Source organism: Coturnix japonica, chromosome 1, assembly GCF_054131305.1.
Source record: "Coturnix japonica strain WE chromosome 1, WE-NBRP24, whole genome shotgun sequence".
Taxonomy (NCBI): domain Eukaryota; kingdom Metazoa; phylum Chordata; class Aves; order Galliformes; family Phasianidae; genus Coturnix; species Coturnix japonica.
Genome location: NC_140663.1, coordinates 159,799,426 through 159,822,721, shown reverse-complemented (window position 1 = coordinate 159,822,721; position 23,296 = coordinate 159,799,426). Strand labels below are relative to the sequence as shown.

Genomic DNA, 23,296 nt, shown 5'->3' with positions numbered 1-23,296 from the left:
TATACCTACCTCATTCAATATACAGTATTTATCCATGGAACAGCCTTGAAATAACACATTTGGTGACAGAGCTGACAATCAGAAGCCAGCAAATACCCACATTAAAATCTCATGTGTGACTGTTGGTTGGCCCTTCTTGCATGTTAACAGACAACTGTTCAGGTGATCTTAGAGTACAGATTTTGGTAAGAGTATTATCACATCTCAAGCAAAGTGCTTGCTGCCTTTCCCATTCAGGTTCCATAGTCCATGCTTTATGTTTTTCATCCAGAGGACAGATTAATAAAGTCACTGTGAGCTTGTCTGTGCCAGCCATTACTAGGGTATCTTCACAATCTCCCTGCAAGTTGAGAGAAAATTGCTGGATTATTACCATTTAACTGAAGTTAAAACCAGTGTAATGCAGGCTGTGCAGCTGTCTGGCTTTTTATGGGGTGACATGACCTTCAGTAGCTTGGAGAAGTGAAGGCTCCAGGGAGACCTCATTGTGGCCTTTCAGTAGTTGAAGGGAGCACATAAACAGGATTGGGGAATGGCTGTCTATGAGGGTGGATAGTGACAGGACAAGGGGGATTGGTTTTAAACTGAGACGGGGGGGGTTTAGGTTAGATATTAGGGGGAGTTTTTCACACAGAGGTTGGTGACACACTGGAAGAGGTTGCCCAAGGAGGTTGTGGGTGCCCCATCCCTGCAGGCATTCAAGGCCAGGCTGGATGTGGCTCTGGGCAGCCTCGTCTGGTGGTTGGTGACCCTGCACATAGCAGGGGGGTTGAAACGGGATGATCACTGTGGTCCTTTTCAACCTTGGCCATTCTATGATTCTCTGATTCTCTAGACCATAGTTTTCTACAGTCCATACTGTTGCTATTTGGAAAATCAGGCAACATTAGCTAACACAGCTGGAAACTAAGGACCAATTTCTGCTAACTGTGGAGGAGTATGTACATGAAAAGTACTGAGGTTATGGCAGGTATGCAGTGTGGTTTGCTCTACAGTAGAGTTAGCAGGATAACATTTATTTTCTGGAGAGGGACCAAAGCATCTTATCCCCCTGTAAATATGACTGAGTGGGTCTTTCAAGTGAAAGGAAAGCAATTGGAATGGGTTGAGGTATATCAGAATCACCCTGGCAGACTGGCAGTGTTGAAGACTCAAAGCTTTTGTAGACAAGGATATGCTGGGGCAGGATGACTACTCTACATCGACTTTGTGAGGGAAATATTCACATACCGCCCCATTTCACATATCCAATTTGGGCTTTGATCAGCATTTTTCTTTACATAGCTATGATGAGGCTGTTAATAGCTGCTATCAATCAGACCTGTAATCTCTAAGCAGCCATCAGCTAGCTAAGCAGTAGGCACAATTAAATGCCCCCTTCGGTGCTGTGAGCTGGAAGTAACAGGGAGGCGTTGTCTTGGGCATGACCTGTCTGAGGAAGGCTCGAGGGCTGTCTCTGAGGCTTTAATGTCTGACAGTGTTATAAACAAAGCAACATGAAGGAAGGTGTTAAGCAGCCTCACCTCCTGGCAGGGCTGCCAGGTCTGCTCAGAGTTACCCAGGCTGTGGAAATTCCCAAATGGTTCATGTGTTTGCTTGCAGACTTTCCAGCTCTTTCTGACAAGTTCATTAAATGGGAGGAGTGGGGAATGCACAGTACAGTTCTGAGCTGAGCTTCCTGTTAGTGGATGGGCTGTACTAATCCAAATCTGTTTCAGCAGCTCTGCAATGGCCTTATAATCAATAGTTGCATATGACTCTATGGGAACCATTTAAATCCTGCGTTTGAGGAATTCACTGTTTAATAAAAAAGAAAAAGGAACGTGTCTTATTAACAAGTTTACGTCTCTTTGTGAGCTCAGATCTCTAAGAACCAAATCTATTTCCTGAGAGACAGTTGGGTAAATCCTTCTTACTTCTCTCAGCTTGAGAAAATGTTTTATCCTTGTGATTGCTATGTGTGCATAAATCTGTGTTACCTGTAGCATGCTGTCAATAAAGATGAAAATGAGGTGACTGGAGGTTTCATTAAGCTGACCCAGTTTATTAGAATTGCCTGCGTTCTATATTTAGGGATTTTCCCTGCTCCTCATAATGAAGTACTTGGCATAAATACATTTGTTATATTTATTGGCAGCCAATATGAGAGGATGAGAAGAGTGCAGCAAAATCTGATTGAAATAAATTCATCAGAGAATTGAGAGGCTGTGGATGCCCCATCCTGTCCCTGGAGGTGTTCAAGGCCATGTTGGATGGGGCCCTGGGCAGTCTGGTCTAGTATTAAATTGGAGGTTGGTGGCCCTGCCTTCAGTGGGGAGGTTGGAGCTTCATTATCCTTGAGGTTCCTTCCAACCCAGGCCATTCTGTGATTCTGTGGTCAGGGAGAAAAAAATAATGGAATCTTACCTAGATAAAAAACCAAAACGAACAAACAGGCTTGTATCTAGAAATTGAAAATAAGCATCTAAGCATCTCCTAGAGTCCAGGCACAGAGAATCATCGGTACAGTGAAAACCTGCATCCCAACTTGTACCAGTAGGTCAGGAAAAAAGGGAAACCGGAATATCTTATGGCAGGAAACAGTACTACAAACAAAGAAAGAAACAGAGCAAAAAATGTAACACTCAGTGTTTATTGCCTCTGTCCACCCAGTTCCTGTGCAGAGACCTCAAAGATTCCATACTTAATGGTTTAAGCCCTATCTTGTCTCTTTTAGCAATTCAAAGATTTGCTAAATTAGGTTTAAAGCTCTTGAAGCAGCTCGGATCAAAGCTTTTATAACCAATGTTAAAGTGCATATTCTAAATGCTTATAATTGCTAAATAGAAATTGATTTGGCATATTATATGCATCATAACTTGCAGCAGAGTTAATTAATTGCCAGTTACTTTTCTTCCTAAGTAGCCTATGGCACTTTTTTTTTAATTAATTTTTAAGCAAATTTAGTTCAGAATTCTTGTTTCCTAAGCCATTTTTTTTTTCCTCTGGCCTAAATAAAGTATGCTGAAGAAATATTTATGGGTTCTTTCTAGATTATGAGGATTTTACATTTTATAAGGAAATGCTGGAGAACTTGATCTTTACTCAGAACAGCAAACAGTTCTTTGCAAATGAGAGAGATGAAAGCCCAGAGAGCTTCTGGCATTGCTTTCTGCCCTAGTCCTGAGTCTGGGAAAACAGTTCACAAAAGTGAGGGTCTGGGCATGGATGCAAGGGCTCAATCAGGGAACCAGGTCTTTGGTCATCCACATGTTCTCTGCTGACAGACAGCCTGGCCTTGAATGCCTCCAGGGATGGGGCATCCACAACCTCCTTGGGCAACCTCTTCCAGTGCATCAGCACCCTCTGTGAAAAACTTCCTCCTCATATCTAACCTAAACCTCCCCTGTCTCAGTTAAAAACCATTCCCCCTTGTCCTATCACTATCCACCCTTGTAAACAGCCATTCCCCCCACCCCTGTTTATACGCTCCCTTCAAGTACTGAAAGGCCACAATGAGGTCTCCCCAGAGCCTTCTCTAAGCTAAATAAGCCTAGTTCCTTCAACTTTTCCTCATAGTAGAGGTGCTCCAGCCCTCTGATCACCTTAGTAGCCCTTCTCTGGACCCACTCCAAGAGCTCCACATCTTTTCTATACTGGGAGCCCCAAGCCTGGACACAGTACTGCAGATGGGGCCTCACAAGAGCCAAGTAGAGGGTGACAATCACCTCCCTCTCCCTGCTGGCCACTTCTCTTTTAATGCAGTCCAGGATGGGCATTTGGTGCTGCCAAATGGGCATCAGTGTTTTATAGCTCTGGTTTGGAATATTCTGACAGCCCTCTGAAAATACAGCATACAGAAACATGTACACCTCTCCATGTGTGTCTCTTCAGGAACTCAGAGGCACAGATTATGCTGCACATTTTGCAGTAAGGACATAAGGATATGTTGAGATTTTCTCACAGGCAAACAATTTGGCAATCCCGTTTCTCCCATAAAATGAACTTAAAATAGCTTCAGTTTTATGTGTAACTATTTAAGTTAAAACAGACTCCATTTAAAAGTACATGTATCTCTGTAAGTATATTTTAAATAACTTCTAATAATAATTCCACTTGCACACTCTTGGTGTATCCACCTATTAAAATAATGTCACCTGTCAGGACTTGACAACAGCTTCATTTTCTCTAACTGAAGTTATTTGTGTTTACCTATTTGCTTTTTAGGAAGCTATCAATTCTTTATTTGGGTTTGGATGGATTTAGAGCTTGGAACATATGTAGAACCTGTTCTAGTAAAGCACTGGCACAGGTTGCCCAGAGAGGGGGTGGACGCCCCATCCCAGGAGACCTTCAAGGTTGGGCTGGATGGAGCACCTGATCTAGATCGAGGTGTCTCTGTTCACGGAAGGGAAACCTTTGAGGATCTCTTCTTACTCAAATGATTCCATGATACTATGATTCTATTTGCGGAGAGGGGTTTATATTGTTAGGCCATCCTTGTTAAAATTGACCAGCAGTCTACAGGGGTCTGATGCCCAGATTGACAAGGAGGGAAAAGTAGCTTTTGTGAGCACTTTAGAGATCCATATGCTGTCTACATTGCATAATATCTGCGTTCATGATTTTTCCTTAGGTTGGGGAGAGGCCTGCAAAAGATGAATTTTGTCCTCCACCATATACTCACTACGAGGTCCCACCAAGTTTTTATCGGTCTGCCATGATACTTAAGCCACAGTTAGGACTGGGTGCAGTCTCCAGGTTACCATCTGCCAAAAGCAGGATTCTCATTGCGAGTCAAAGATCTTCAGGCACCTGTCTTCATCAGCAAGGAGAAATAGCGAGTGCTCCCAGCCTCTATCATCCTGATGCTTCAGGTATAGTATGATCTTTCTTTCCTTTAAATATAGTCACCAGTAAGACATATATATATATATATATATATATATACATATATATGTATTTCAGATAGAAATATCCCAGAATGAGCAACATCTTGACCTGGTACTACAGAGCTCCAATAGTTCTCTTTGAGAAGTGTCTTTTTATCCTCAGGCACATCTGGCTGAGGAGTCTGGATCTTGCACAGAAGTTGTTAAGCAGGTCATTGCTGAAGGAGGAGGATCAGTTTCAGTAATAATTCTCGTTATGCTCTTTTCATCATCCTCCTCCTTGTAAGTGCCTGAAAAATCTTTGCTTTTGTCATGTGGATGGGAACATTTTCCCCCATTATGAAGACCCCATTTTTCAGTCTGACTATTACACTGACCATGACGTTGCTCTGAAAATGTTGATAGTGTTCAGAGGGTGAGACCTCAATCCTCTGAAACCCTGCTATACACCACTTTGGAGACAACATGTTTTAAAACCTTTTGCTTCCCAGCTACCGTGCAGGGCACAGCATGACCCTGGGCAGAATTACAGGGGAGGGAAAAGGAAGAGAAAAGTCAGGAGAAGCATACAACCCCACGAGACAGAGAATAATCACCTCTGCAGTACACTCCTTAGTAGACTGGAAAGGCTTGGAGGCTTTAACAACATACATTTAAGCAGAAGCAAGTTCATGAACAACTGAAAGTCAGACATTGCCAGTGAAATATAGCTGCTGTTAGCAGCCTACAGCTCTGAAGAGATTTTTAGATAATAGTCAAAAAAGATTACTATGATTACTTTGAACAATGGCTTGAGGTTGTATGGTCCCTCCTCTTGCCCCAGGACTGAATTCCTTTAGAAATATGTTTATTTAACCTATTCATGAAAAACAACTTATAAAAACCTCCATCCACAGTGAGTGATTTTGCAGCCTCTGAAGGAGGGCTGCACCAGTGCAACACTGCATTCAGGTTACAAGTTTTCCTTAGTATTTTGCCTAATTTTTGTTGCTATTTATTTCCTCTCCTATATGAAGTTCACATGGATCTCTTCCACTTCGTAGCTGTCTGGAAATCATTTCTCTCCCCAGTGTCTATTTCTCTGTACTAAAACTTAATAAGAGATTTAGATACAGAATGGAAGTATGCCAAGGAATCTTGACTTTACCAGAGAAGAGAGTGTGAGCCTCTGGGCTCTGGGATTCACCATTTATCAGCAAATCAAGGTTCTCTGTAACACAAGGCCTTGCCACTGTCCTTTACTATCTGACTTTGTATCTGGAGTTTATCTGCATTGATGCTATTAGCAGAAGCTGATCAAGCTCTGCTGTGTGACTTCTGAGATGCTACAAGATTATGTGCTAAGTAGTAGACATCAGTTTATCCCTCTGTGTTGAGTACAGTCAGCATGGAATGTAGGAATACAGGTGCAGAGAAGAACTGGATGACATTTTCCGTTTGATTGGAAATGCAAGAGACTGCTAGTTTAGAATACAACTCAAGCTCTTGTGTAACAGAAGGAAGTTCAGTGGAAATGAGAGGAATATACAAACAGGTCCTACTAACGAATACAGTCACTTTTCTGCTCAGAAATAGATATTGCCCTGATTTTCATTCATCCAATTTAATTATCATTGATCATTGCAGGCATAACTTTCTCTAGCCATTTTTAATCTATAGAGAAATGTGTATGTATTAATCTACTGTCTTCCTACACTGACATTCGGAAATCTAAACTCTGTCAGCCTATCTGTCCTATTTATCATCTGTAACCCCATCTTTAAAAATTCCAGTGAATGAGAAGCATATAGAAAATTGCAATAGGAATTAGCGCCATTCCTATTCCATTGTAGTTCCCATTCCCTGAACAGCTGGGGTATTTTGGAATCATATCACTGGTTACTTCTTGGACCTCGCCTGATCTGGAGGTTGAATTTAGTCCATGTCGCTCTGCAGTTTCCTTCCTACAACAGTTATTTTGTTTGTTTCGCTGCAGCCTATTGATACCTCACTGTTTCAAAGAAGCTGTTAAAGATGATAACTCATAGTAGTCCAATAACTTGTCTGCCATGTCCTTCAGGATCCCAAAGTTCGCTTCATCCGGTCTGTGGACTCTGACTGCTTTTATTGATTTTAAATTACCCAAGACTTGTTCTGGAGAGGCTGCTAATGTCTCCAGTTTTTCACTGCCCACCCCAGGACACGTATATTTTCATTTCTGGCATCTCACTTTCTGTTTTCCTTGTGAGATGAAAAGCATGTCTAATTTTTTTGGCAACATCTTGTTCTGTTGCAAAGTACTTTGCATTGCTTTGTGACGATTCATTGCTTCCCATATTGATCTTTCTTGTATTTCTGATTCCTTTTATCAGTTATGTTACATTATTTTAGATTTGGCACGTTATTTCCCACTTACAAAGCTGATATTAGCTTCTAATCACCATGCCTTTGTTCAAATCCTTTTGACATGTACAACTCAAATGACTTAATCTTTCATCAGCATCTAACTTTTTTAAACCAGCACATCAGTCTTTTTGTCTTTAATAATTCCTTTTAAGGAGAAGTTGCTCCGGGTGGGAGGGCAGCCCCAAAACCAGCAAGGGGCTGCACAGGGGGGCTCAGAGCACAGCTGGTGTTATTAGCATTAATCTGTAGTATCACTAAGGCATGCTGATACCTACACAGGCCATATGGGTCATGTCAAATGGGTAACGTTAATGTGCTCAACACCATTTTCAGCTTTTTATCAACCACTTTCCTCTAATTTGGCAGTTTGTTGTGGTATTAAACTTTAATCTGATGTATTGTTTTTGATGCTGTGCTTCAGAAACAGGATTAAATGTAGATTAGCTATAGTCATATTTATAAACATAAGGAAAAGAAATACGGTGTATTTAGTCAGGGTGTTGGTAGTGGTGCTGCTAAGACCCTTGGTTGTATGGATATCATGGAGTGTGAAAGTTGAGTGAACTGCATTGAAAGCAGCTGGAGGCCAGCATGTATTTTTCTCTCAGGGATACCAGCCCTATCTTCAGGAATGCTAATTAGCATCTCTTGTAGTTCAATCCTGAGCTTTTAATCCAGTTTTTAATCTCAGTGAGTTCAGTCCTACCTTGAGTTAACAGGAATGTAGCCATTTGCCATCTAGTGACAAAGTGCAAGGTACCACTGGGGCTCTTTAAACAAAAACTGCCATAGCACAGTATTGAGAACAGAGCCCATGCCTCATAATGAGGATTTAATCCCCTCTCCCCTCACGCGTTTCATGATGTAGCAGTCTGCTTAAGCAGCACTGATAAGCTGAATGGTTTGGCCCGCGTATAATGCTAACATTCATAAAGCTGACTCTAATTGATAAATTCAGTCCCTGAGCAGCTGTGGTAGACTGCAAGTACTACCTCTGAGGGTTTTGCTACTTTTAAGGCATGCCAGGTAGGAGGTAAAATAATAGTAAATGATCCTACAGTTCTCCAAGTGTAATACCTGAAATGTGAGTGGAGCAGTGGTCATTCTTCATCTGTAGGACATGAGGCATATGCACTGCCAGTGGGTTCCTTATGGACCAGCGCTGCTCTTTAAGCCATGCATTAATACAGATGGGTCCAGCAAGCAGTCTGACTTGTAAGAAAAATCATTGTATACTATAGGTAAGATAGGAAGTCCCTAAACTGGGGTATATTTAAGAGCATATTAGGTGTCTGAAAGCTAAACATTTGTTTATTTTGTGTTGACTCTGCTCTTTCTATGGGAGGATACTGTGTCTATAACTTATAAATTATGCATATCTTTTCCTCGGTTATGAAGTTTTGGTGCAAACGTGTCAGGATTTACATTCATTAGCTGATTATTTTGATGGCATTAATGTCTAATTTTGAACAGTACAACAGAGATCTCATCATTAAAACTTTGCTGCATTTCTTTTTCAGTAGTATATATGTTAATTTTTTTTCAAAGAGCAAGTTAATGAAATCTTATTTCCTTATTACCTCTCTGTGTATTAAATTTGCCAGTCCTGAGGGTCTAGCAGTTCCTTTCATTTCTAAAGAAGTCAACTCTTGTTAAAGATTCATTTTATGTATGCATCAGGACAGCAATGTTTTTGATTTACTCAGACAAATGTATGTGTTTGTTTGTTTGTGTATTTGCAAATATGTATCATGTATTTCATTGGTAATGCTGATGTGTCTACACCTTTTTTCCTGATAGGATTTCAGTTAGTTCTGTGTCAGGTCTCAGGAATGCCTAATACCTGAACAAGTATGCGAGGTTTAGTGATAGGAAAGGAGTTTTCAGGTTACTTCCTGAATTATTCCACTGCTGCTGCTCCAGCTGAATGTTTATTTTATAGGTTTGCAGTGCTTATAAAATAGATACTTCAGTTGGAGCCAGCAAACTTAATTTGTGAAGATGAGAGGTGACAAGGGGAGAATTCAGAAATGAAACTATTCTCTGGCTTCTGCTAATCCCCATCAGTTTCAGCTCACACTCTGCTTCATTGGGTGTGCAATGCAATTGTACAATATAATGAAGAACTATGTGCTGAAAGAGAAACACAGCTCTTCATCGACATCTTCCTAAGGGCATCATCACCAGGTTCAAGAGATGGCCATGTGCCACCTCTTCATACCCCACAGTAGGCAAAGAACAGCTTTTTTGGGGTGTCTGAATCTGATGCAGACGTCTCGCGCAGCCTCTTAGGGCTCACAGACGCATCTGTTGTGTGCCAGTCAGTTTCTACCTCAAAATGTTTTCATATTCCTAGATGGGAAGAGTTTGAGGTGTCACAGAAAATCACTTGTGTGCCACACAGACAACAGCTTTTAATTCCATAATTAGCTTCAGGCCATGAAGTACCTTGTGGTGTAGAAGAGCTGGATTATGAAGAAGAGGAGTGAAAAATAACTTAAGGTTTATTGTGATTTCAAGATACAAAATATGGTTAGTCCAGGGGAAATTTGAAATGAAGTCACAAACTGAGAAATCCAGCACACCAAGGTGTGAGTAACACTACCAAATCTTCTGTGCAGATCTAAGAGAATGGTTTCAAAGAAAAGGTGGAGATGGGTGGGTATTTTCTGGAGCTGCAAGGTGCTGAGATTGTCACTAAATGCCTAGAACTGTAGAATTGTTTGAGTTGAAAGGCACCTTTAAAAGCCATCTAGTCCAGCCTCCCTGCAATGAGCAGGGACACCTACCGCTCCATCAGGTTCTCAGAGCCTCATCCAGCCTGACCTTGAGTGTCTCCAGGGACGGGGTGTCCACCACCTCTCTGGGCAACCTGTGCCATTGCCTCACCACTCGTATTGCAAAAAAACATCTTCCTTACATCCAATCTAAAGTTCCCCTCTTATCTTTTGAAACCATTTCCCTTTGTGCTATCACAATGGAACCTGCTAAAGAGTCCGTCCCCTTCTTTCTTACAGCCCTCCTACATATACCAAAAGGCCACTCTGAGGTCTCCCCACAGCAGTTTCAAAAGAAAAAGGGTTAGTTGTGTTGAAAAAAACAAAAAATGATTAGTGTTGTTGTGTTGTTACTGTCATGAGGTACATAACTATCTTTCAAAATCCCCATAACGTTTTTCTACTCAAAGGAGTTAGTCTTGTTTTCTGTAAACTCTCATCAAAGTGTAATGCTTCATTAAAATTAATAAGGCTTTGACCTACATAGTTTACAAAAGAATTAAATAGTGTAATAATGTGAAGACTATATTCTTACTGTGCGGTTAATTTCTACTTTTCCTTTATATAATTAATGTTTGCTGCATCCTTTGAAGTATACATCAGGATGATACATGAATAGTGTTCACCAAATGGAGACAGAAAGTTGACTTTGTGGACTCTTCTGACTAAATATGTTGACAGTTGTAATGCTGCCTTCTCTTCTAACCAGCCAGACTCAACCTTCAGTCCTTTCATGAGGACAGTCTGGGACCTTTTGAACTCATCTGGATTTGCCTAGGAAAGCTTGCTTAAGCAAGAACAGCAGGATATGGGTTAGGAAGACACAGAACAGAGAGAGGTGCCCAGCTGGCATTACTGGAGCAGACATGGCAGCCAAACCCTTGTTTTTGCCTAACTCCATCCTCTGTAAGCCCTCTATTGGAAGTTGTCTGAGGCTTGGGAAGTGTCATTCCCATAAGCTGACATTTTACAGTGAATAGAAGACCATCAGTAGTAGTGCATTACAAAAAGTAAACTTTCCAGGGCATGTCCTCGTTTCTGGGCTTGGTGCAAGAGGGCATTTTCTTTTAGCAAAATTTGAAAGAAAGACTTCAAAGAAGTATTTGCTTTGATGAAATGCAAAGAAGTCCCGTGTCCTTGAGGAGATTCATTGCCGTTCTGCAATAGCTTCCAAAACTGAGGCTAAGTATAGAGTGTTTGTCTGAGTGTGACTTTTAATTGACACATAAGAAATGTAGAAGTAGAAAACGATACAGCATGAAAGAAGATATTTTTAAGAAAGTAGCGGACTTGAACTCCATTACTCTGCTGGAATCTCGACTTCATGCATCATGTGTTCTTGCTGCAATTCACATTTTAAAAATCATTGCAACCTTTAAATGTTTCAGATAATTACTTTTTAGTAGAGGGAAGTGTAAGACACCACTGCAGTTTTTGAGAAGCCCTTAAAGCTTCTATTCAGTCTTTGTACCAAGTTTTATTTGGCCATATTTAGTACGTCCCAGATGTGCTTGTTTGATAAAAATTCTTTCTTTCTCCTTTCAGTTGATCTTAAGAAAGTCCCATGTCCAAATGCTGCGAAGTCAAACCTCCCCAAGCCGTGTCCATCTGCGCTTCGCCCCCCAGGTTACTCACGGTTGCCAGCAGCCAAGCTGGCAGCATTTGGTTTTGTCAGGAGCTCAAGCGTATCCTCTGTCTCCAGCAACCAGTCGAACGACAGCGCTCAGAGTGATCAAAGCAGGACAACCAACCGTAAGTCTCAAAAGTGGCCTTCTTTTTGGGGCGTATAAAAAGGATTGTCCAGACTGGCATTTGCATACAAGGACTAATTTAATCTCTGCAGACCATTTCTGTGCCACTAAGTTGTACATTAACACAGGAGCTGGCTTCCCTGTATGAGAGAAAACTGCTATAAGGGTGAGCCTGAAGCATATTTCTATTTGTGGTTTTTTTGTGTATTTTTGTTTGTTTGTTTGTTGTAAAATACCCCTTTGTACAACTAAAGCAAGTAAATAATCACAGCAAACTGTATTTGCTAAGTACATCGCAGCCATGAACAGTTTTGAATACTGAGCATCTAAAATGAACAACAGTGGTCCTCATCCACTTCTTTCTGTCCCTTAACATGCAGAGTAATAAACTTGTTTTACAAAAATGACGGTATCATACTGGAGATATAAAATAGGGTCAGCAATGTTGTCGTGTCTATTGTCTCATTTCCAGACTTGGAAAGATCCTATGTCTGAAAATGTCTTTTCAAATCCTATTTTCTGTAACAGCCATTAATTTTGTTAAGTAGAAAGTAATGCCTGCTGTAGTGAGCAGCCCTTGGGAAGTGATTGCATGCATTGGGCTTGGAGCAGAAAGGGAGACTGAGGGATTTGCATGCCCCTTTTCTATCTTTGAAGACCAGATTGAGCCTGAACTGTGTCAATATCAAAGTGAGTGTTATCAGCCTGGGAGGAGTGCAGACAGGGGAGCAGGTGACATAAAGTGCCACAGGAGACAAGATGCTGCAGGCTCCAAAATCTTTCCGATCTTTCCATGTTTGTATTATTTTGAAATTCATGACAATAAGCAAAATGAGAACACCCCAAGGATTTTCTCTTTTTTATACGGGATCATTGAAATGTAGAAGACTGATGTGTCCAGGGAGCTCTGACTTTTTCAGTGTTCCCAAGCATACAATTATATCCTTGTTCTACTGTTGGACTGATTGCTCATTTCAATTTATTTCCCGATGAGCTATACTTAGAGAGTAGTTGATCTCTTTTGCTTTGCATTTTCACCCTATGTTTAGGTCTGTGGAAAGCATTTCTTTTTAGCTGGTGGTACACTGCATGTCCTTAATTACATCAAGACATTTTTGAGAATAGAATTACCTAATTTCTGATAGATCTAAGTGATATCTCTGGAAGAAATGTTGACGTCTACCAGTTTCTGGTGTGAATCTGAAAAAAAACCCCACTTATAGTCACAGACACTGTCCTTGAACACAGTCGATGTATACAGGTTCATACATTAAAGAATTCTGTAAAAGGAAACTGCTCTCATCTGTAGAATCAGTCATTTGATTTCAGTTCAAAAACTGTGAAAGAAGCACCAGTCATCTGAGACCCAGAGAGCCACATTTGACTCTTTATTCATCTTAAAAGAAGCTGATTTCATTAGTATGTTCTTGTGTATTTCTGTATTGTTTTTGTACATTAAACCCTTAACATCTGAATCTGGAAAGGATGTGGAAGTATTTGATGCATGCATTTTATTCCAGTCCACTTAGTTGAGGATGATAACCATCTCCATCATTAAGATTAGGAGTCTGACAAACTTGTGCAAGAACATTTCTGGAAAGATATGAAAATTACCCAGTGGAAGTGTTCTGCTTGTACAAATTCATGTAGAAACAAGCTCAGCCTGTAACCTGGTGAAAACTGGGACCTGTCATTTCTACCTTTGCACACAAGTTATGTAGCTCATTTGAACAGTCATCCAATTTCTCTCCACTCTATGGGAGAGCAAGAGAGTGAGCACCTCTAGAGGGTCATCTCTCTAATGGTGTTTGTGACATCCACTCCTGCCTTGCACAGATTTCACAGTGATTTTTTCTTTAATTCCAAGTGGACAATTTGTCTCTGACTCCACATGGATAGTTCTTCTTCCTGGTTGAAGCTGAGAGAGGGAAAAAAGGTTTTTCCAAGGGGATCCTGTATTCAGAACGTTTGCCATTGGTAAGTCATTATACAAGAACCCATCAAACCATTTTCTTTGTATTAAAGACAACACAGCTCCCACTAATCGCTGCTGTTAGAACAGCTTTCTTTCACCTATTAAAAAAAAATATATATATTGTTTCCTTCCTGCTGAATTAGTTAACAGTATGAACCTGCAGCATCTTTTTTCCAGTTACAGTTTATGAGCCAGCAAGAATTAAGTTAGGTGCCCAACACTCAAGGAGCACCAAATCATTGCCCTTCATTCTACTGCAGCTTATTAACACAGATCAGCATGCTCTTCAGCACGCTCAGAAAGTAGCTGAAGAATGAATGTAGAGAGCACTATTGACTCAGGAGTCTGGTATAACATATTATTTCTTCCCTTCGTCTGCTAGAAGAATGGTTTCATTTCAATTAAATAAACAGCTGAATCTGTAGTTACTACCTGAGATCATGTCTTTGACTAAATCAGGCTTAGTAGAGGGCAGGGTAAAGTTTTACTTTTAATTTCCTAGCTCAGCGGGGTAGGAAATGCAAAATGATCCAACTTCAGAAATCTTCCAAGGTCTGTGATAACACAGTTTCCTATTGTAGCAGCATCTCTGTGTGTCAGTGAGACAGAGATAATTGAAAATATCTTACAGACCTTCATATGTTAAAAATAGAGGGCTTATCACTTGAAAGTGACGGGACTCACCTCAAGGTCTTATATATGCAATAAAAATAATCACTATGTACTGTAGGTTTCTGAAAAGCAGATGGCTTTTACTGGGTGGGAGGAAAACATAGGTTTGTTCTGGGGGCAGAGTGTTTTATGGGAAATGGTGGTTCTTGAAGAGGTCCTGTGCTTTCTTTTCTCCCCCCTGCCTGATGTCTGATGGTGTTTGCTCTTCTCAGACTTGTGACAGTTACATTTCTTTTCAGAAACCCCGATCAGCATCTCATTTTGGACCATAATAATGAAATGCCCTCTAGAGAGTAAAACCGCATTTGTTTAGGGTAAGGAGATGTGATATTTGTGCTGTGGGAGAATTTGTTAACGGCACTTCGGTGTAGCAGCTTTGTTCTTAACCAGATTTCTCCTCTTCCCCTGACCACTCTGAGGGTAGAAAGGATAGATACAGCAGAGCCTGTGCTTTGCTCTTCAGCTGACTTTTCCTGGCAATAACTTGTGTGTTCTTACTGACTCAATTAAACAGATTTGCAATGGCAGGACTGTGCTCTTTTCCCATGGGAGAGACAGGGCAGGCTGTGCAGCACTCGCCTGCTTGCTTTCTGCTCTTTCTTGGACTCTTGCCCCTGGGGTATGGGTCTAAGCAGAGCTGCTGTTCACTGATAACACACTGACTTCAACGGCCATGCCACCAGCTGTAATGAAGCTCTGCTCCTAGGAGGTCCTGTGCCATGGAGTGTGAGCTGCAGGGACAACTCTGGCATCCATCCTGTCCAGCCTGCCGCCAGCTTCTGGGTCAGGGAGCTGACCTGCAGTCCAGGGTCACTGCTCCATTTGTTTAAAACCCACTTTCAAGTGCTTGCACACGCAAGGCAGCCAGAATCCATGAAGCCCAGCTACCTCAGCCTGTCTTCACAGGAGAGGTGCATCAGCCTCCAGAGCACCTTTGTGGCCCTCCTCTGGACCCTTTCTAACAGATCTTCATCTTTCTTGTTCTGGGGGCCCCAGACTTCAGGGCCTCATCAGGGGATCAGTTCCCTCCCTCACCCTGCTGGCCACCCCTCTTCTGATGCAGCCCAAGGGACTGTTGACTTTCTGTATTGAGGGCAGATGTTGCCAACTTGCCTTCAGTTTTTCTTCCAATACCCCCAGTACCACCACATCCTCTGCAGGGCTGATCTCAATCCACTAGGAGCACGTTGCCCTTGGCCTTGCTGAACTATATGAGTTTCACACCAGCCCACCTCTCACATCTGTCCGGATCCTTCTGCATGGCATCCTTTCCCTCCAGCATGTCGACTGTACCACTCAGCTTGGTGTCACCTGCACACTTGCTGCGCGTGCACTCAATTTCACTGCCCATATCACCGATGAAGCTGTTAAATAATACTGGTGCCAATACAGATCCCTGGGGAACACCACTCATCAGTGGTCTCCCACGTAATTACTTTTATGTACAGCAGAATAGACTGTTAGGTGCTGCAGGCATCACATGGGAAACACCTCATTAAGCACCATGGAACATTTTCATTTGTGGAGCACTGGATGAAAGAAGGATTACTTAGAAGGAGTTGAAGTATGATAACTGCTATGAGTTTTGGAAATGGAAAGATGTAGCTATAATATCAGGAAATACTTCTTAGTCATAAGGTCCACCAGCCTGTTAAATAACCTTCCAACTCAAGTGATGAAAGCCACGTTGCTTGAGATTCTTAAAATAGAATAATAGTGTGTTGTAAGAGACAGTTTCTCTCTGGCAAAGTATGAGGCTAAAAGCCGTAATGCTGTTCAATATCTTGCCACCGTTTCTGAGTGCTGAAGCAATTTCTTTTCAGATAGAGCAGGAAAATGGTGATGAGTATTTGGAAATTTGAATTGGTATCTATATATGTGTATATATATATATATTTTTTTTTTGTTAAAATTATAGAAATAAAAACTTGTGTTTTGAGTAGATTTCCACAATCTGTTCTTTAACAAACAGATTTCAGTCTGGTTTGGGGCCATTCATTGGTTTGGCGTTTCTAAATGCTGAGTTTGCATTCTAATAAGAGAAAATGTCAAAGTATTTCAGAGTCAGGTGGGTGGAGGAATGAGGAAGTTGAAGGAAGCATATAAGTCTGGGGTAGATGGCTAATTGCCTCTGAAAGGGCACAGCCTTCACAATGGTGATGTGGTGGATAGATGTACGAATTTATCTCAAAAGCAAGAGTAAATACATATATTTTCCTCCATGAAAACACATTGCAGTGACATTTCTGTGACTGATTTATGCTCATTTTTCTTCACAGCATATTCAATGTTTTTTTTTCCTTCTGATCTTGTTCTGATATTACCATTTTTATGGAAGATCACTTTATACCATCCCTGCACTCTGAATGGAACTAAAATAGTACAGTATTGAGTTGGGATTTTCAGCTTTGTGAGCAAAGCATCTGGAAAAGTGCAATATGTCAGCCAGGAAGAGAAAGGGCTGAAAAGACATTTTAGCTGCCTTCCAGAATTCCAGCATTTACTTTTCATACTTCTGTTGTTACAGCTGTGAAAAAAAGCCTTCAACAGAGGCTGTGGAAGCATAGGCTCAGTATTTTCCCGTGTTTGCAGATGCAGATGACGGTGATGAAGTATAATGTTCATTAATTTCAGTGGTGACTCTGAAAGCGCTTTAAGTGTGATAATACTTAAATTGTTTAGATAATGGTTTTCCTGTTTACACCCTTACCTCTTTCAGGACACTCTGAGTGAGGGAAGCAGTTCCACAGGGGTGGGATCTGCACCACTCTGCTCACTACAGTGCAGCAGTAGAGGCAGGAAGATTCTGATCCTGAAGGGAGGCTGTAGTGAGCTGGGGGTCGGCCTCTTCTGTAGTGTCATTAGTGATAGGACCAGAAGGAATGGTTTCAAGCTGCGCCAGGGAAGATTCAGGCTGGACATTAGGAAATATGACATCTCAGAAAGGGTGGTCAGGCACTGGAATGGACTGCCCAGGGAGGTGGTGGAGTCACCGACCCTGGGGGTGTTCAAGGAACGACTGGATGTCGTGTTGAGGGACATGGTTTAGTGGAAGCCATTGGTAATAGGTGAACGGTTGGACTGGATGATCTTTTAGGCCTTTTCCAACCTTGGTGATTCTATGATTCTATGATTCTATGATTCTATGATTGGGCTGCCATGAAAATGCCAAACTGCTTTTAGATGTAGACAGCAACGTGAAACATCTGAGGGAGGCTGCACATATTCCTTTTCTGAGCTGAAAAATTTGTCAACCCCCCCAGAAAACCATGATATTCAGTTCTGCAAAGTCTGTTTTTCTATGAGCAAGGAACAGCTGAAACATTTTGCCAACCTCTGCTGCCTGCTCAGCAGAGTGCTTAATCATGATGTTTGTTATCCCATATGAAATCTGCATTTTTAGAAGTATGAAGGCCCTTCTTGAGATGCTTGTGTGCTAAAACAGTCCTGGCTCAGACTTGGCAGTTCTAGTTCCAATGTTTGGCACTTATTTCTGGCTAGCTTTTAAAAAGTGACTTAAATGATCCGCCTCACTTTTCCCGACAGTAAAAAGGGGTGGGAGGCTGCAAATGGTTGTGCAGGTATTGGATAATGGAGTGACAAGGAAGAGGGTAGTGACAAATCCTCTTTCCTGGCCCACTTCCATACAGGATTAGTTGACTGATTACAAGCACCTAATTTAGTCACTGTGACTCTTAGTGTTTAAGCTCCAAAGGGCAAAAAGCAGTTCAAGGCACTACACCCAGGCTGCTGGGCACCAGTTTCCTTGGAGAGGGAAGAGCATCACCTCATGGTTAGGTTATTTCTGTCACAGGCACCCAAACCACCTCCTTCCTTTGTCTCTGTGGGGACTGCTGGCAACCTAGAATAGAATATCCTGAGTTGGAAGGGATCGCAAAGGATTGTTGATCTTGGTCTGTAGGTTGATCTCTTGAATGCAGGGACAGCCTGTTTAGGTACTCTTACATTGTTTAGCAGCCCTTTCTTGATCTGAAAGTTGTCCTGTGGATAATCCTGTGATGCTTTGGTTAATAGGAAATCCTCACTGCTTTTCTTCTGGCACTATAATAGGCTTCATTCAGTGAACAGAGGGATATAACGAAATGAGTGACACATCTAAAATAGCTATTTTTCAGTATCCAAATCTGATTTATTAAAACATCTGATACTCAGAAAGCAGGACGGCAGTGCCCTCTGAGAGTGAAGCTGGGGGGACATGAGGCCGCTGCCCTCTGCAGCTAGTGTTAAAAGCGAGCTGCCGATGGAGCACCACTTTCTGGTATGGGGAGAAGCTCAGAGCCTGCAGCAGGGACAGGCACAGCACACATCCTGCTGGGGGAGCGACAGCAGTCTCTGCAGAAGCACTGAAAATGACCTTTTGAAAATACAAAGGCAGCAGCTGGAATATATCTGTCACTTACAAGTTAAAACACCTCTGAAGACCAGAAAACTTGCAATTAATCACCTCATTTCCATATTCTAATCTTCTTATTCTATCTGATAGGGGGAGTAAATGGTCTTTGTGAAGTGGACCTGGTGGACATTTATTGGAATGGATTAATCTCTTATTTCAGCCCTAAGAAAAATGAAGAAATAGAGTTTTGAAGAAGTCAGAGCTCTTTTTCTTTTTCCTAATTTTCCCTTTCTACGCTGATCTTCCTTCTAATGGAATCACAGTTAAAAATCTTTATAGTCTCCTACTAATGAAGTAGTTCTTTTGAAAAGCATTTGTTTTTCAGCCTGCTACTCTAAAATATTATGATTACGTTGTATAAATCAATACTTGGGTAGGGTTAATTCAGGTTATCTAACTACTGGGGCTTGTTCCCGGAGGCGGCTCTCACCCACTAATTTCATAGACTTCATCTTCAGTTTTTGTGCTCTTTGAAATTCAAGACTGTGGAAATCTACATACATTCAAACCTGAAAAGACACTTCACCAAAAAGCACTGCATACTGCATCTGGTTGAATTCTGCCTTTTGTGTTGTCCATGAGATCAGGGGCAATGAGCACAGTGGGAGACTCTGGCGTTAAAATGCACAAGTCAAACAAGTGCCCAATTAAACTAATTACTGTCAGTGACAAAAATCATTACAACTTTCTTGATAGTACACTTTTCTCTCTCTCTCTCTCTTTTTTTTTTTTTTAAGAGAGTTAGGAAATAAGCATTAATTTAGAGATGCGAGCAGTTGATGTAGTAATTATGAGCCAGTTTTGAGTCATGGTGAGATAAAGAAATATGTATGTCACAGTTTGGGATTATGGGATTTTTGAAAATGAGTTTTGAAATAGTATTTCCCCATGATGATCAGAGGGCTGGAGCACCTGTCCTATGGAGAAGGGTTGAGGCAACTGGGATTGTTTAGCTTGGGGAAGAGAAGGCTCTGGGGAGACCTCATTGTGGCCTTCCAGTACTTGAAGAGAGTGTATAAACAGGAGGGGGAAAGACTGTTTACATAGGTTGATAGTGATAGGACAGGAGGGAATGGCTTTAAACTGAGACAGCGGAGGTTTAGGTTAGAAATGAGGACGAAGTTTTTCACTCAGAGGGTGGTGATGCACTGAACAGGTTGCCCAAGGAGGTTGTGGATGCCACATCCCTGGAGGCATTTAAGGCCAGGCTGGATGAGGCTCTGGGCAGCCTGGTCTGGTGGTTCGTGACCCTGCACATAGCAGGGGGGGTTGAAACTAGATCTTTGTGGTCCTTTTAAACTGACTCTATGATACTATGATTTTGTGTCTGATTTTTCCTTAGCATCAGTGAGGCTTTTCCATCATCCATTTTCATTTCCCTAACCAAGGAGCAAAAAACCCTAAGGTTGAGTGACTCTTTGGTCTCTTTCTAGAAGGGCCAAATCAAACAAGTGAGGCTGTGGTGGTCTTATTTCAATCATACTATGAATAGCTGTTGTCCAAGGTGAGATATTATGAAATCGTCATGCACACAATTCAATATATTTTGTTTCTGACGTTCAGTAAACAAGACCAAAGTAAAAAGTACTGCAGATATTACCAGCTAATCACATTTAGCCCACATGGTTTCAGAAGACAGATCTGGCCTCTTCACAGTGTACGAAAATTCAATTAACATAATGTTATGTCCTTGCAAAATGAAGTGTGGATAATGAACACAAATAAGTGAGGATGTGAAAAAAGGTGTGTACACTTGTCCCTTTTGGAGATCAAGAGTAACTGATCAGCTTAGGAGAAGCATGATGGATTAGTACAGGTATGTATTAATAGGTGAGCAAAGGAAGACAGACTTCAAAGAAGTTTCTAATCTTTGATCCCATTATGAGTCCTGCAGAATACTTGTGAATTCTAATTTAGTAGGGAGAGAAGTGTTACAGCCAGGAGAGCACAGTGCTATTTATAGACCAAAACCTTTTCCCATCTAGGGGTTGGGCTGGAGTCTCACCCATGTCATTTTTTCCATCACACTAATTTAGTCCGTACAGGTTAAAATCGAGGTCATTGATGTAAGCCTCGCAGGTGCTCTCGAGAATACCTGCAATAAAAAGAAGTCACATCTTTTGCAGCTTTCACTATTGCTGCAAGTGGGTTAAGTTGTGATCCGAGAACTTAAAAATTGCAGCTTGAATAGCATTCCCTTCTGGATTGCTTCATGGCGATCCCTAGATGTCCCTGTGTAATGTCAGGCTGAAAACATCTACAGACATTGCAGTGCTTTGTCTTGCTACAGGTGCAAGACCACAGGCTTTCCATTTGAGATTTCCTAAGTCAAGATAAATGCTAGAAGAAAGTTGACTGAGGTCTGACATCAGTAAAGTCAGCACTGGTAGAAAAGAAGACAGTAAACTGACACCCTCCAACAAAGAACATGAAGCTGAGTAAAATGGAAACGATTGCCCAGTGTTTTCCTCATGGCTGGCAGTTACCACAAAACGTCAGCAACTAGTAAATGTTCAGACCCTTGGGCATGAGACTGACAAGTGGCAGCAGGGCCCCATCCAACCTGGCTTTAAAACACCACTGGGTATGGGGCATCCACAGCTTCTCTGCGCAGACTCATATATGCCCAGGTTAGATAGTTCTTGCATGCTGTGGACTTTTCTGCAGCTCAATGTGCTGTTGATCTTCTCTTTTTGTGTTTTTCCTACAGCAGCTTTCTCAAAGAGGACAAACTCCATGATACTCTGTAATTAAACTAGCAACTAAGAAAGAAAATAATTTCTAATTGGCAAAGAATTGGTAGTCACCTCTCTGAAAAAAAGAAAAAAAAAAAGAAAAAAAAAGAAAGAAAAAAAAAAGAGAAGAAATACAGTAAATCAAGGAAATAGTGGTCTTTAACTAGTAGTTTTATACTTAAATAGAATATGTGATTTATTTGGCACTTCTTATAAGCTTCATCTCAGTTCTTGCCGCAGAACATAAGGTGATCTAGTGAACTAATATTACTTTTGCAATCTGAGGAAAGGGGATTTCCCAGTGAACATTATTGCAATCATTTATTTAAACCAAAGGCCTATTTTTAGGTAGGTGCTGGGATAAAGCATTCCTTCTCTGACATGTTCTAATGTTGACTAAATGTATTATGTACTGCAGCTAGGTATCTAAGGAATTTTAATTGTCTCAGAGGTACACAATAGCTTTTTAGAATTGGGGTATTTATCACTTGTCACAGCTCGTAATTTTAGATACAGAACAGGTCTGTACACTGTCAAGCTGTGTGGGAAAGTAGGAAAAATAAGGGGTAGCATCATAGTCTCTGTATGCCATCTCTTGCATCAGAGCTGGTAAGTTCTGAATGTGTGTATACGTAGTTTGAAAAAGTTTAAAATTGAAAGTAAGATGAATAAAATATAATAATAGGCTCATAGAATGATGGAATCGCTCAGGTTGGAAAAGACCTTAAAGATCATCAAGTCCAACCACAACCTGACCATAGTACCCTAACAACTCTTCGCTAAATTATGTCCCTGAGCACCACATCCCAACAGGTTTTAAACACATCCAGGGGTGATGAATAAAGGATAGCTGATGCTAAGAAACTCTTATGCACACAAGTGAGTTCCACTTCTTTGTTAATCTGCTCTAAGAATCCTGAGTTCTGTGGTTTACCAGTGACCCTGTGGAGGAGGGATGCTGGAGCTCAGCAGTAGTGGTAGGAAACTTTGGGGATGGTCTGTGCTCCTGAGCTGTGTTCTACATGTTGTGTGATTAAAAATAGATGCAGATAATTTAAAAAAAAAAAAAAAAAAAATCAGATTAATTGAGCAAAGTCCCGAAGCAGCTTGCTAAGTCATGTAAGCTTGCTATCAGTCACAGCTGGAAGATCTAACTATTGACTGTCAGGCTGAACAATTTGCAGCTGGGATTAATTTGCTATTCCCCACTTCAGGGCACGCCAGCTATCATGTTGAAGAACCCATTAAACCTTGTCTAAAACACCCAAGATTGATATGTCTTAAAACAGACAGGCATTTTCATGAGGCCTACAGTCAGAGTGTTCTCAGATTTGTAATCATGTCATTTTTGTTTTCTTTTAGATTGGTTAAGATAGCTGGGAAGCCTTTCCCAACTGGTGTCCTGCCATCTGTCACCAGCCAGCTCCTGCTCTGATATGTGTGGCCAAGATGAAGCAAAGCGGCATGTTTGTGCCCAGCCCTGGCAGGGGTGAGGGCAGAATGTCACAGGTTCTTGGCCTGGGTGAGGGCAAAACTTCCTCCAACAGCTTTATGATACAGGAGCCATGCAGTAATTGTATAAATGCCCCTCATCTGTATTTATACACTTCTAATTTGGGCAATAGATGAAAAGTATTTCTTTATCAGAAGAACGATTGGCATTGCCTTCACTTGGTCTCATACATGTCTGCAGAGAGCCTATCCTTTATCCTCTTT

At 41.4% G+C, this 23,296-nt stretch overlaps 1 protein-coding gene across 5 annotated transcripts in view; it reads left to right on the top strand.

Moving 5' to 3' along the window:
- Window positions 1-23,296, top strand: part of MTUS2 (microtubule associated scaffold protein 2) — a 232,330-nt gene that overhangs the window by 92,014 nt on the left and 117,020 nt on the right. For all 5 annotated transcript variants that reach the window (XM_015851998.3, XM_015851995.3, XM_085555355.1 and 2 more), the window contains 2 exons: window positions 4,616-4,856; window positions 11,579-11,785. In XM_015851998.3, coding sequence (XP_015707484.2) covers window positions 4,616-4,856; window positions 11,579-11,785 — 448 coding nt within the window. The remainder of the gene's footprint in view (window positions 1-4,615; window positions 4,857-11,578; window positions 11,786-23,296) is intronic.